Consider the following 15185-nt stretch of genomic DNA (forward strand, 5'->3'; position numbering starts at 1 on the left):
AAATGCATTAATGTTAGGTAAGCAACATAGGATGGTATCTGGAACTTAACAGGAGTCCAAAATTGCTGTTAGAATTATTAGCATAGAATTCGGTTTTAAACATTGACTAAATTGAATGGGCGAGGTGGGGGAGGCATGGTGCCAGTTAAATGGCCAGGAGAGGCTGGACTGGGGACAGAAAAGTGTGCTTGACTGCACAAGAAATCAGAGATAATGGCACGGACAAGCCTAAGCCCATGTAACTGGTATCCGAAGAATTACTGCTAAGGTTAAGTAAGAATAAGTGCGTAAGAGAAAGAGGACACTTTCTATTGGTAGAGTGAGAAAAATGAAACGAACGTAGTTGGAAACGATCTCTTCCCCCTCCTAACCCCTATGACAGAACACCCAGTCACCAGATTAAAGCAAGCACCAGAGCAGGGGAAAACAAAGCGTGCTCAACTCCAGGGGGCTGCACCGCGCTCTAAAGAAAAGACCAGATCCCCTTCCTTCCTTCTTTCCTTCCTTCCACACCTTGCAAGGGTCCTCTGTCCCGCACTGCGAGCAAATCATACACTTTGGAAGTTTAGCATTAGAGAGCCCAGCAGGGGAGAAAATTGTCTGCAAGTTAAAAAAAAAAAAAAAAAAAAAAAAAAAAAAAAAAGTAGAACTAGGGCAGTCCGAGGAGATTGAAAGGGCAAAACTATCAAGCAAGAAAACTGTAAGTTCTGATTAGTTTTATGACTTTGCCTTCATGCCTCAGGAGCTCAATTGATCACGGCTTTCACGACAGGCTAAGGTGGGTGCTGGGGGGGCAGCTTGAAAATACCCTCAAAACTCTCCTCCAGCTCCGTGCTTTCAGATGCAAATGCCTCACGGAGAGATGGATAGGCTGCAGCCCCTCCTACTTTCACCCCTCTTCTTTATTTTCCTGCGAAGGAATCCATCTGTACAGATCTGCCAGGCGGGAGGTGGAGGAGGGTGCGCGAGGGTGCGCGCGTGTGTGTGTGCGCGCGTGGCGGCCGAGCGGCTCCGTCTTCGCGTTCTTTTCCAGTAGCCCCCACCGGGTCTCTGGGAGGCGTGGAAGTCTCAGTGGCTCCCCGGGCGGGCCTCCGACGGCGCTGACAGCGGGCGCCCGCCGCCCACCATCGTCGCCCTCTTCCCCTCCCTCTTCGGCCCCGGCTCCGGCGCGCTCTCTCCTCCTCTCCTGCGCGCCCTCTCGCCCTCTCTCTGGCCGCGCGCTCCCGCTGGCTCCGGACCCTGCGTCTCAGCCGCCCGAGCGAGCCGGAGGGGCCCCTCGCAGCCAGCAGACGCAGCGGGTCCCCGGCGCCCGAGGCCGGGGCAGGGTCCCCGCGCACCGCGGAGTGGTCTGTGATTGGAGGAGGAGCCCGTGCCGGGCGGGCCCGAGCGGGTGTCGAGCCAGTGCCTCCAGTCTGCCCCGCGCGCGGAGCTGCGCGCACTGGGTCCCCAAGAGCCCGCGGGCGTCCGGCAGCCGAGCGCACGTCCTTTCGGATGCACACGCCTGGGTCCCTGGCGTCTGACGCCGCGGGGAGGGCAGCGAGGCCCCAGGTGAGTGTGTCTGCCTGCGCGGGGCTGGGGAGGCACCGCTGGGCAGATGTGCGCCCTTGCTGTGCGCCTTTGGAAGCAGGACTAATCAGTGAGCGGAGAGCGGGCGGGGATGTCCGTGCGGAGTTTCCCTTGGCGTCCTCAAGTTACTGCGTGTTGCCGTGAGATGTGGCTCTGCAAGGCAGGACAGGCTTGTGGACGGAGCCGGGGGCGTTTGGCCCGGAAAGCCGGTGTTGACAGACACCAGGTGCGACACGAGGAGTAGTAGTTGAGGGTAAGAGCAAATCCCGGCACTCTCCAGGTGCAGCGGCAAACATGGGCAGGCTGGAGCATTCTCCTCAAAGAGGAACACAAGCAGGCTCCTGCCTCAACCTTGGACTGATGGGGGCACAACTCCGCGCCGGCTGTGCCGCCGGGTTCTGCAGAGGTCTGAGGCTGGAAGGGGGTATGCGCCGCTGTGGGCAGAAGTCCTTTGAACCATCCGCTCTAGACACCTTTTACCTTTCGTGAAGGTGGAGCTCACCTCAGGGTGCTTTGCTTTTTTCCCCTGCAATTAGTATTCTGCTGATCTGGTTCATCTGCATCCTGCGTCCCCTCCGCCTGGCAGTACCTTAAGTGTGCGCTGGGAAAAGGGCGCCCTGCTTCTCTGAATGCATGGTGGACTTCTTCATGGGTGCACATGGTACACTGCTACTTGCTGGTATTCAACCTTCCAGTGTGGATTAATGAGAAAAGACCCGTTATTCTGTACCGCTTCACGTTTTAGATCGTTAACCCTACGGATTTCTTAAATGTCATAGTTCAGGTGAGTAAAGATTGGCAATGAGTTCACCCAGCACTGGGCAAATGGCAAACTATTGAGAAACCATCAAGGATTGGGTGTATCAAGGCTTTGGAGATCTGCAAATTGAACCAGGAATGTACTTATAACATCTTTTGCTTTGCAGTAAATATCTTGTCTCTATTAGATCGTTTATTAAGTGAGACCTTTAAGTAAGGCTTGCCTTCATAATTTCTGTAGCTACTAGACAGGTGTTCAGATCATTTTTCATAGAGAAGTAGATAAACATAACTTTATACAAAAAATAAGAGAAAAATGTAAGTGACTTGTTAATATATGGCCCTTGCCAATTGACAAGTATGTATTTTTAAAAGCAGATAACACCTCACACAAAAAATGTGTATTTTAAGAGTTGAAGAGCAGTAGCAGTCTTTTTCTAAAGGAAAGTTTGCGTAGACACAATATCTAAATAGTTTTAAGAGGGTCTTTATAAAGGCAAATTGTTATGGGAGAAAAGAGCTAAGAAAAAAATTAATTACGTTTGAAGCTTTCAGTAACTCACCAAGAATTACTTCTTTCCTAAAGAACTAGTTAGACTTTCGTTTACCTAGGATATTTTCTTGTTCTATATGTCAAGGGGAAATGCATGAAGAATCCTTTTCTTTATTTTTAAGGCTATTTGGAACAATATGAATTAAAATGCAAAAGAATTGAGGCAGGTAGGAAGACTGGCAACTTTGTGGAAGGAAGTCTTGCTTCTGTGTTAGTGTTTAATATGGAGTGGGATAGCAGAGCAATTAGGTAACATCCAACGTTAGTAGTCTTATCTGGGAAAGCTAGCCGAGTCTGTCTGAGGAAAGAAAAATAAAGAAAACAATAATCAGTAGCACAGACCATCACCCTGCTAAAAGCTATTAAGGTTTGCAGCTTTAATAAAAGGGCATTGTGCACTTACAACGTGAGATATTATTGTAATTAAGGGCTGCAAGAGGTCATTAGAATTGTGTTAACAATCACTTGACAGACTCACAACTCTTCTTAAGTCTACTTTTATTGATTTAATAGCACAGAGCTTTTTCCTTTCTTATAAAGGGATAATTGTAAAGCATCTATATTACTGTAATTTACCCTTGAATTGACTCTAGTGTTTAGTGTCCAATGAAGAAGAGAGGGTGGAGAGCATGCGGAGTTGGCCACTGTTCAGCTTTCCTTGGCCTAAAAATCAAATGACTGTCTCTCCTGGGCACTGGTTTCTTTACTGGTTTCCCTGTTATTCAGCATTTCGCTTTTTTGATGGCAAAGCTGATATAAACTCCTCAGAGTGTATACTGATAGGAGGAAGTGAATACATTTTTGTGTTGAGCAAATACTTTTTTGTCAATTTTCGGAAATAGTTTATAAAATACTAAACTCACAAATTGTTCTGTGCTGTGGATATTTATTGCTAAATGATTACAATCTTCCTGGATTTCATAAGGTTTTACATTTATTGCTTTAATAGCTTGTATCACATCACAGTTCTCTCTCTCTTACACACACACAAATGTCTTTTACTTGATTGGAAGTCTTCAAAGCCTTAGCTTAAATTGGAACTTTCAGGAACTTCTAAAATAACTAACATGCATTAGTTGATTGCAAAGGGATTGAGATGGAAGCTTTTTCTTCCTTGGATGAAGGAATCAGATGCTACTTGGTGGGGTGATAAAGGGGAGCTGAGGACAAGGAAAGAAGACATGTGATCAGTCTTGTGTGTGACCATCTCCCCAGTGTCTGACAAGCAGAGCAGATCTAGCTGTAACCAGCAATACACGAGTGCCTCCTCTGGGGATTTGCTGGTTCTGCAGAAAGATACCCCTGCAAGCACTTCCCCCTTGTTTTTCTGCAAGTCTCACAGATAAAATTACCAGTGCAAATGAATATGCAGACATCTGTCCATATCTTCATTTCAGATTATAGTATAGATTTTCATTCTGGTAGAATCTCTTTACTGCTATTTTGCAAAGTGTTTATTGAAACCTGCTGACTTTTATTGAAGTCACGTAAATCACACGTGGCCCAAGGTAAATACAAGGGCAAATTAAAAATTATAGTTGATACAGCTAAGATTTCTTGTAAGAATGAATTATAAAAAACTCTCTGAATATAATTTTACCATTTTGTTATTACATAAATGACTCAGAAAGATTGTGCCTTGTTACTTTGTTTACTTTTCAATTTACAAATGTTTCTTCTAGTTAATTATAAACTCTTGTTTCCTCTTTTTAAAAATTCCTTTCACCCATGGCAGAGGTTGTGCTTAGTTGAAATTGAGTCTGTAATCCACTTTGAGAAGTTTTCTTTCTGTGTTTGATAACCAGATGCACACTACAGGCTATGTGATTCATTTCCAGGGCCCCTGCCTGCATATTTGGGCCAGTTAACAGTAGGAGGTTGTGGTCTGTGGTTGTAATGTTATCTGGCCCAGGGAGCTAATGGATTTGATCACAGTTTCTTTACGTGAGAAGTCACATATCACAGAGAGTCCCTAGCCTCACTAATTAAAATGTAAAAAATTATACCTTTTAAGTACAAAAGAGAGGGCTCTTTCATCAGAATTAAAATTATGGAATGTGATGTTAAACTTTAAGTGGTATACAGAGGAAACAAATTAATGTTAGTATATTACTATACTGGAAACTGAAGATAGCAACGTTAAGTTTAGGATGATTGTAATGGGAATATCAGCAGCAAGCAGTCATCTCAAAATATAGGACTTATGTCACCAACCAAAAGGGTACAATAGGAATGATACCAATTTTGCCAAACAAAATGGCCCCATATATAGAGTTTTATATCCTAATATACTGTCCTGAGTTGGTACCCTATTTCTAAAATGTTCACTGGGCTGTTGTTTAAATTTCAGTGGAAATAGTTAGCTACCTTGTATCATAATGTAGTAGGAAATTATTTTTGGATTCCAGAGTTGTTTAGAAGGGAAAAAGCAATTTTAAATTTGGATAGAGCTCACTCTTCATTTTTTTGTAAGATAGAAACATACAACCCTAGACAATAGGTTCCTTCACCCTTTCTTCTTAGTCTGCATTCTTTGCCCTTCTGAATGATGATGGTTACCATTACCTACTTAGAAAATTAAAACTTATGGTCATATAAAAATTTAAGTACAGTCAAATCTACTTTGTTTGACTTTTAGGAAAGATGGTAAGTTCCAAAGATCACACATTGCAAAAGCACTTATTACCAGAATGAGCAATTTTTAACAAATACTTTAAAATACTCATTACATACAGTTATGCAATGGATATTGGATCAGTACCTAGCTGTGTGACCTTGGGCATTTCACTGGGAATCTGTAGATTTCCATTTTGTTCCAAGTAAAGAAAGGGCTACTTTGGTTTTTCTAACGTCTATTGCAGCTCAAACATGTCATCAATCTGTGGTTCCACCACTTTGGGAATCTTCAAACTTAAGGAGCAGCAGAATTTGAAGATTTTAAAATGTTTTTCGTCTAACATGAACCGTAATGAAAACCAAACTATTACATTTTTCAGTATTGAAATGGCATCCTCTTTATTTATCTCTTAGACATTGTCCTGAATAGTGTGACTGGTAATGTTGTGGTTGGAAATGATGTGTGGCTTCAGCTCTGAAAACACTCTGTCCAGGACTATTTTCTCTTTAGTGTTGTATTCTGGCATCTGCTCAGTCATGAATAGGAGGGGATTAGAATATATTTTCCCCCTTTGGCATTCCCAAAAATGTATTAAGGGGTTCTACAATAAAAATAGGCAAAAGCAACAATGAATAAGTACTATCCTTTACACAAAGCAGACTACTCTAACTTTGTGGACTGGGATAAATCACAGGGAGGACCTCAGTGGTAACAGGTGGCAGCTGTACTGGGGACACAAGAGCAAATGAAAGTCTTCAGAGAAGACAGTGGATGAATCAGGAGGCAGTCTCTTCATTGAATTTAAATAAAACCATTAAATATCCAAGGAATTCCTAAAAAGAAACAGACTTCTCCTAGACTATACAAAACAAACAAACAAAAAAACAAAAAACAAACAGAAAAAACTAGTAAATAGAAGCTTCACCTTAAAACAATAGTAATATGTTGCATAGTTCTCTTGCTGTGGAATGGTGTCATTTCCACTTTCAAACATGTACATCTTTCACCCTACTTAAAGATTCATTAAAAACATGCTGCTGCCTAAATCTGGTTCAACCTTAAAGCAATCTTGGAAATGACAGTTTCCCCCCAGTAGGCCAACAAGATTTTTTCTATTTTGTTGCTATTATTCCAACTGTGATTTCTTGTACTATTATGTTTCATAGGTCAGCCAACAAAATGTCTCAGGGAATGTCAGTTAGATTCTGGAGGTGTTTGTCAGACAACCATTATGGATTTTTCTGATTCTTGTGGATTACTCTATTAAGTACACTGACAGTCCTCAAATGTCACTCCTACACTTGTTTTTCTAGAAAATGCAAATAATTGGATTTAGTTTTGGACTATCATTCTCCATCTAGTCATAAACTATACCAATTTTTAAAAGAGAGGCATAACTTCTTTAAATCAGCATTACCAATTGATAGTAAGCTGTGTGTTAGTGTGTTGTATATTAAGTCTATTTCAAAACAGTTTCAGAAGACCTGCATCTGAGGCAGACTCCAGACAGCAGAGCACATGAGCAGCTGCTCCTTGCCTAGAATTTAGAGAAACTTTGGTGGAATGTGGTCTTTAATTGTGATAAGCCATTGCTTATTTATATTGGACTGCAACAAACACATTCCAGTTCAACTTTAAGTGCCACAAAACCAAAAATAGTCCTGTATTTCCTTTTAGTATAGCTGATAGTTATATATCATAGCACATATTATTTCTAGAAAGCATACAGCACTGTGTACTTTTTAAAAAAGCAGTCTAGAACGTGTGAATTAATTGGCAGTTAGCCATGTTTTTAAAACTGCTCTTGTGGTGATATGTTAGTGTGCAATGGCTGAATATGGTGTATACTTGTTATGTTTTTAGCATGTTGACTTTGAATGGAACAGGTTCTGGAACACTTGCAATTTTGCTGATTAGTAATTGATATGCTAATGCATAACAGTTTTTTTTTTTTTTTTTTTTTTCAATGAAAGGACCTTTAGTCATTGTTTGTAAGTTTGAAAACACCATTTGATTAAGAGCACGATAGTCACTTGATCTGTTAAAAGTGGTTTCCTGGAGATGTCAAGTGGAGTAGAAATTCCAAGAAAACTTTATAGTAATGAATTTGTTTTGGTAGAATAACATTAGCTGTTAAAGTTAAATGGATAATAAACAGTCTACTTGGAACTAATACACTGCCACTTAGTTTAACAAAAATAATTGGAACAAAATGGTAGCATGATCAAGTGATTTCATATCAAATGATGTTGATTTAGTAAATACTGCTTAAGGGGTTTTTACCTCTTCTTTTTTCTTTTTGCTTCAGTCCGTTCAAAATATATTTTTCAGTGTTTTATTTTATATTCTGATGATTAAGGTCTGTTATGCTTATCACAGTACTACTTGTGGTGATTTTCATGTATTTCAGTTTGTAAAACATGGAAAAATATTATAAATTGTTTTTCAAAATACAAGTTTTAGCCTTAAAATATCAAACAAAAACATTTTAAATCTTCCTCAGTTTTTTTTTCCATTTCAGATTAATCATTTATCCAGTAGCCATCACTACTACTCCCTGAGACATCTGTGATTTACCTCTGTGCCATTCTCTCCTTAGATATAACCTGTTCTTGTTTTTCTCTTCAGAAATGTTCCAATGTCCAAAGGTTTATACAGATCTGTAGACATTCCTTCAACTGTATATCCATATATATATATATATTTTTTTCCTGCACTTTTTAAAAGAACTAGTAATAGTGAAGAGGTCAGCTCCCCAAACCACATGCACAGATGCAGAGTACTCATTTTTTTTCTGACGTGAATCTTTGTTTTTAACTCCTGTATATGAAACTCAGATAGGAAAGGAGGTGGAAGACAGAGAGAAGATAAACAACATAGACTTCTAAAGAGGGATGCAGTGTTTTTGCTTTAGGCACAGATTTGTGAGGAAATATTTAATCCATTGTGAAAAGTCAACAATTTGTTACTGACTCTGTACGCAAGTTCATTTAAATGTAATAAAAGTTATTGTGGTATCTTTCTACATGTTGATATTTGTGAGAAGATAAAAAGCCTTATAAAGAGGTTATACAGTATGTGAGAAAAATCTCAAGTTTAAGTTTGGATTACTTCTGGTTGACAGCCACAAAGAACTACAGGCTTTTTAAAATAATGCTTCAGAGCCCTTATTTCTTTCATGATACCCAGCTCAGGACAGAATGAAACCAGTTGAACTGCTATACTCGCCTTTCTCTTGAAAATGAGATTTGATTGAAAAGGAAGGCAAACATTTGTGAAAGACTGATGAGGAAAGGTGGCACCTGACCTGAGGCCATGCGACTCTTCCGCTGCTATAGAGGGCATATGTTCCTGGGAGAGTTGGTTACTGCCAAAAATACTGTGGAACACATTGTGAAACATCCTCACTTCACATCACAATGGTTCACACACTGTTTTCTGATTTTCCAAGTGCATTCCACAAAGAGTATGACAGAGACACTTATCTCAAAAAACAAAATTTCATCCTCTGATAATATACGCAGTGCCAGTTAAATATCCTTGTGCACAATGGTAGAACTTGGAGCAAGGTAAAGACAATTTAGCTCAAGAGGTTGGCAAATACTTCAAATACTGCAGAGAAATATAATGGAATTTTCTTGAAAGTGATTATGACTTATAAACATGGTTGACTTACCAAGGAATTTGTATCTTAACTTGTTATATGGTTAACTTTTCATGTTAAAAAATGAGGTTGATCATAATGAAAATGAGCATTGCGTAAATGGTTTCCGAATGTCGATTATGTGCCTACTTCAATCTTAGATACTACAGATATGATAGGGTGGATCTCCTTCTTCATCAAGGTTTATGTTTATACTAGCTGCTTTTAAAAACCCTTGATTAAAATGAGTTGCACAATTATCAAGTATCTTCCCTTCACAGACATTATTTCAGTGACTTTAATGTCACCCATGCCATGTTCTGTAACTCCCTTCTTTTATATGTTCTAGCTAATTTGATAAATCCCCAGTCTTGTTGAATGGAAAAGAAATAATCTTCAAGAGCAAGAAGAGTACATGAAACAGCTCCTCTTAAAGTGAATGTTGCATTTTGTAAGCAAGTCAAATGTTTCTTTTACATTCCTATAACTTCCTAACTTCCTTAAATTTTTCTGCCCATTATCTTTTTTGTTTTTGGAGATGGAATCTCGCTCTGTCACCCAGGCCGGAGTGCAGTGGCACCATCTCGGCTCCCTGCAACCTCCACCTCCCGAGTTTAAGCGATTCTCCTGCCTCAGCCCCCTGAGTAGCTGGGATTACAGCCGCGTGGCACCACGCCCGGCTATTTTTTTTTTTTTTTTTTAATGTTTAGTAGAGACAGAGTTTCACCATGTTAGCCAGGATGGTCTCCATCTCCTGACCTCGTGATTTTCCTGCCTCGGCCTCCCAAAGTGCTGGGATTACAGGCATGAGCCACCACGCCCGGCCCCCATTATCTTTTGTTATTAACAATATGTATTTTATCACAGCTTTAAAAGAGCTAACAAAATCAATTTCATGTAATTGTCAAAAAGTAGAAAAGTAAGATCTGAAAAAAGAAATAGACTTTATAAGATAATTGAGTTCAACTTCTTCATTTTGCAAATGTGGAAAATAAAATCCTGGAGCGATCCAAGGTCATACAAAGTGGTGGAGCTTGTAGGACAATGAGTCCTGTGCTCTTATCCCTAGTCCAGACTGTGTGCTTTGTTCCTCATCAGTGAACACCTAGTGAACTAAAACAAATTTCTCCAGCTCTGATATTTGTGTTTGATTTCTAAAAAATTACGGAAGGCATGCCTTTAAGAAATAAAGAATTATACATATATATATATATATATATATATATATATATATATATATATAGTACTTTGGCGCCTTTGTATTCATCTTGATTTTTTGATTTATGACCATATGGTTCTCTGGAACCAACTACAACTATCAAAATGCTTTCACTTGGTGTAAGAGTTGTCTAAAACATTTGAATATAGATAACATTCCAATGAAAACTAACATCAACCCATAAACTAATTTTAACATAGCCAGTTTCAAACTAAAAAATATGATAATAATCCCAAGAACTTTTTAAAAATACATTTTTGATTGCCAGGCACTATTTTTGGCATCTCATGATTTGCTCATTTAATCCTATGAAGTAGATGCCATTATTATCATGTTTGTTTTATAGATGAGAGACTTAAGGTTTTATCTCTGGAACTTCTTAGAATTTAACTTATTCAAGATTACGTAGTTAAGATATGACTGGCCCAGAATTTGAATATTTATCCGATGCAGACACCAACAGTCTTTACTGGTAACTAACTCCTCAAGTATTGAATTCCAAAAGCTGATTTGCTATTTAGGTTTTTAGAAGTTGGATGTATTGTCACTCTCTGAAACAATGTTACCACATCCACTCAATCCATAAAGAAGCCTAAATGGTATAATTTTGCTCTATTGCATCTAAAAAATATATTATCAGGAGCCAAAGTGTTTATGTCACTGTCTTTAAGAATTCATTCTCTTGAGAAGGGAGAATGGTGAAACTGGAACTGTTCTATGGCCACAGACTTCACATGCTTGTCTCAGCTACCTGACCAGAACTCTAAACCATCCCTCCCCATCCCCAGGAGACTGGTTTACCACCAGATGAAGGAAGAAGCTACATGACTTTGCCCCTTCCCATGCTGTCAGCCATTCCTACTGAAGACCTCTCTTGACGATTCTCATCTTATCACTGGACTAATCCCTACACTAGTGCACCATGTCCAGATCAAAGCCTAAGCACCTCCCTGCCTTTTTAAACTGTAGGAAGCATGCCTTTCAGGTGGGTTAGTCAGACCTACCTACAGCAAACTTTCAACTTAATTAAGGGGCCTACATTGGAACATCAAGGCATGATCCCAGGTTACTTGTTCTTTATAAGTCAAAGGCTAGAACAACTGGCCCTCTAGGGTGGTTTCTAAATGGAATAAATTTATTTTTGATCCTTGGATAGGGTATCTGGATTTGGGGAGATTGTGTTCTCTGCACAGGTTGCAGTTAAGAGTTACCATTCTGGTGGCTCTCAGGTACAGTAATTAGATGAACATTGGATTTTCCTTAAATGCCCTCTGGAATATCAAAACTTTATAGATATATATTTTTAAATGTATGCATTCATTTTAACAGTTCATTGAACAAAGTCATTGGAACCTGTTTTTTCTAGTTGTGTGAACTATTTAAAAATTTGATAAATTCGTATGTATGTATATATTTGTTTCACATTTCTTTTACTTCATAAGTATTTTCTTAAGAAATTTGACTATCAAAATTTTTTTTTTATTGTATAACAGACACTCCTCTTACAGAAGGGACAGGTAGAAAGACTGAAAAGCTTATGAGGATAGTGCATTTTCTGCCTTAATAGGAGACATCTTTTGGCTTTATGTTCTCAACACTATATTTTTCTCCTCTTCCTCAAAAAAAAAAAAAACCCAGAAATAGGCAAATGATACTTCTTTGCCTTAATCGTTCTATTGTTGATTTATTTATAGGAAGTAAAATGAATTCGTGAACCAAAGTGCAACATGGTGATTTAAGTGAGGACTTTGTCATATATTCTCATTCCTTTGTGTTTTAGGGGTATGTTTGAAAATTTGTTTTGTAACTGATTTTATATCTCTTGCATAATCAGAATTCTGTAACTGAAATAAATAGACATTAGAATAAAAGGGCTTTTCCATGCTTCCGCTCAAGCACCTCCTGGGTGCCTGCCAGCAATGAATGGGCCTCACAAATACAGCTGTTTTCTCACTCTTCTGTTGATCAACATAATTCAATTCTATAAATGTTTATTTAGGGAGGCCCTACTATGCACAACTCATGCTGCAAGATGCTCAATAAATAATTGTAAAATAGCAAATAACCGCAATGCAATAGCATAACCTAACATGCTACACAGTATACATGACAATAAGTTCGAAGAGTGGAAAATGGAAACTACTGAGCTTTTCAGCTGATCACAATCAAATCAGAACACATCAAAACAGCTGGTGTTCTGTGACTCAGAATCAATCAACCAGTTTTGCATCACCTCATACTTCTTTATTTCTCTTTACAGTTTCACAGAAGAGATTTAAACCAGCATATGTCCTTCCCATTTGGTTAAATTTCTGCTTTGAGTTGCTTTGCTTTCACATTCTAATACCAATGAATGAAAATCACTGTAATATAAAAGAAAAAAAATAAAGGCTAACATTAAAATGATTTTTAAAATGATGCCGCTACATTTGTGTAAAATAAACCATATGCTCAAATAAAATGCCCTAAAGGAAAAGTGATATTTTAAAGTAGTGTTATGAAATGAAGATAATTCTGCATCAGCTGTATTTATGTAATTCACAAATATATCAATGTTTATTATAATTTTCTAAGTATATAATTAATATTTTAATTACACAAATTATGATATTTGTATAATCTTAGGAAATTTATATAGTCTTAAGAAAATCAGTAGTAGGTTAGTCAATGAATGCTGAATATTATTATGTGTTTTCGTTCCTGACACCAGCTCTTCTCTTTGTTCTGATAGGTACTTATTACACCATTCTTTGGCGAAGGCTGTTCAGCAGTGGTGACCTCTTCCAATCCAACACTCTACAAATTATTATCTCTGGACTCCCAGCTGACACCCTGCCAGAGGCAAGAGCTACTGAGCCAACTGGAACTGTGCCTTTTCTCTTGTCAAGGTTTTTTTCTTACACAGGAAAAAGAAAGAAAAAAAAGATGAAGTTGGGCAAAGTGGAGTTCTGCCATTTTCTGCAGCTAATAGCTCTTTTCCTGTGTTTTTCTGGGATGAGTCAAGCAGAACTCTCAAGGTCCAGATCAAAGCCCTATTTCCAATCAGGGAGGTCCCGGACCAAGCGCAGCTGGGTGTGGAATCAGTTCTTTGTGCTGGAGGAATACATGGGTTCAGACCCCCTCTATGTAGGAAAGGTAGGGTGTTGTGACCTTTCAAAGTTGTAAATGATTATTGTCCATGTCTGTGGTTGGATGAAAAACTGCTATATCTATATCTATATCTATATATATATATATAGATATATATATAAAATTTATTTTTTGCTATGGGGATGGTAAACACAAGATATCGTTTCTATGAAAGAGCTTGTGAAGGTTTTTGGCGATAGCCACTGCGCAGTTGCAATCAAGGTATAATATTCATTACAGTGAAGCTGTGTGTTAGGGAATGATGCTTCATTCCTAGAAACAGATGAGGATTCTACAGAGGCCTAGTTTACTATGGTCGTAACACACTGATAAACTATCATTACCAAAGTAGAACAAGACTATTCATAAAAAATGAAGAGTAGTAGGTTCTTACAGCCAGTTGATTTCAGTTGCTGCTTTTGAGGTATTACGAAAATGATGTCCAGACTAACATTAATGCTTAGGTGTCCTCTCCTGATACTTGCAGTGGAAAAACTGCAAAGTGAAACTATTGACCCTAATGTTTCTAAATTATGAACAATTTAAACCCACTTTTCTTAGCAGTCTTGTTTTGATAGAGGTGTGTGTGTGTGTGTGTGTGTGTGTGTGTGTGTGTGTTAGGTTGCTTTAAACATTTTCCTTTGGATTAAAAATGATCATGGACAGAAGTCAGTTAGAAATGATATTAGACAAGTGATGGGCAGTTCATGGTGTATTTATTGGGTGACCAAGTGTTAGCTGGATGGACATTTTGTTTTTCACGGTTTCCTTCTGTCTTAATATTTGAGAAGGAGATTTTCATTGGAGAGCTTCCTAAACCAAAAGGTGCTTCTAGAAAACATGGCCTTCTCTCTGCCATTTGGCATATCATGTTCCCAGTTCCTATTCTACTTCTGGTTCAATTATTTTAATATTTGTAAAGGCCTACTGAATTTCTCAATTTGGTACTGAGTACTGGTGAAGGTTTTCTAAATAGGATATATTAGCACGAAATCTGTGCCTCTGTATTTTTACGCTTCACTCTGTCAGTTTTATATTTGTCTTCCTGGTAAAATGAAGCATAGCTACCTAATGAGTTTATCTATAAATCAATTTTTCAACTTTAAAAGATAGAGGCATAATCTTGGTGATTTACTCCATGGGTCCTTTTTTCGTTTGATCACACCTTAAGTAAGGGCCAAAATTATGTTTGTTGATGAGCATCTACATCAATCAAGGTAATTTGTATTATATTTATTATTTCATTTTAATGTCTCTATATTTTATAATTACTGACTTTTACTGCCTTGTAAACAAAAGGACGTTAATAAGTTAAAGGTTTCTAGGGATGTGAATTAGGATTTTTTTTTTTGGTCTAGTTACAGCATTTTCCTACCTAAGCTTATGTAAATACAGAGGTGTTTGTTTTGTGTACAAATATATTTTTTATAGCCATTCTACTGGTAACACCATCATATTTACTGTACATATATATGCTAAATTTCTGTCTCACTGTCTTTTTACTTGTTTTCTTATAAAGAAATTGAGAGGAGTAACCATAATGATTAGGATTTGATTAGGAAACTAGCGCTTAATTTCATTCATTTTTAATGGACATTTAACAACGTCATCCAATTTTCTTAAATGGACAGATCTATAATATTCAAGTAGTATATAAAAGGAAGTAATAGTTATTAAGCAAAATCATATTTTGTGACAA

General features: G+C 38.3%; 1 protein-coding gene across 2 annotated transcripts in view; it reads left to right on the top strand.

Annotated features, from left to right (window-relative positions):
• Window positions 1–925: 925 nt before the first annotated feature.
• Window positions 926–15185, top strand: part of CDH7 (cadherin 7) — a 142468-nt gene continuing 128208 nt past the window's right edge. The window contains exons 1-2 of one of the 2 annotated variants that reach the window (XM_054538056.2): window positions 926–2350; window positions 13089–13492. In XM_054538056.2, coding sequence (XP_054394031.1) covers window positions 13283–13492 — 210 coding nt within the window. In that variant the 5' untranslated portion in view covers window positions 926–2350; window positions 13089–13282. The remainder of the gene's footprint in view (window positions 2351–13088; window positions 13493–15185) is intronic. The other variant, XM_024236001.3, reaches the window with a different exon arrangement.

The sequence above is a fragment of the Pongo abelii genome, chromosome 17, assembly GCF_028885655.2.
Source record: "Pongo abelii isolate AG06213 chromosome 17, NHGRI_mPonAbe1-v2.0_pri, whole genome shotgun sequence".
Taxonomy (NCBI): domain Eukaryota; kingdom Metazoa; phylum Chordata; class Mammalia; order Primates; family Hominidae; genus Pongo; species Pongo abelii.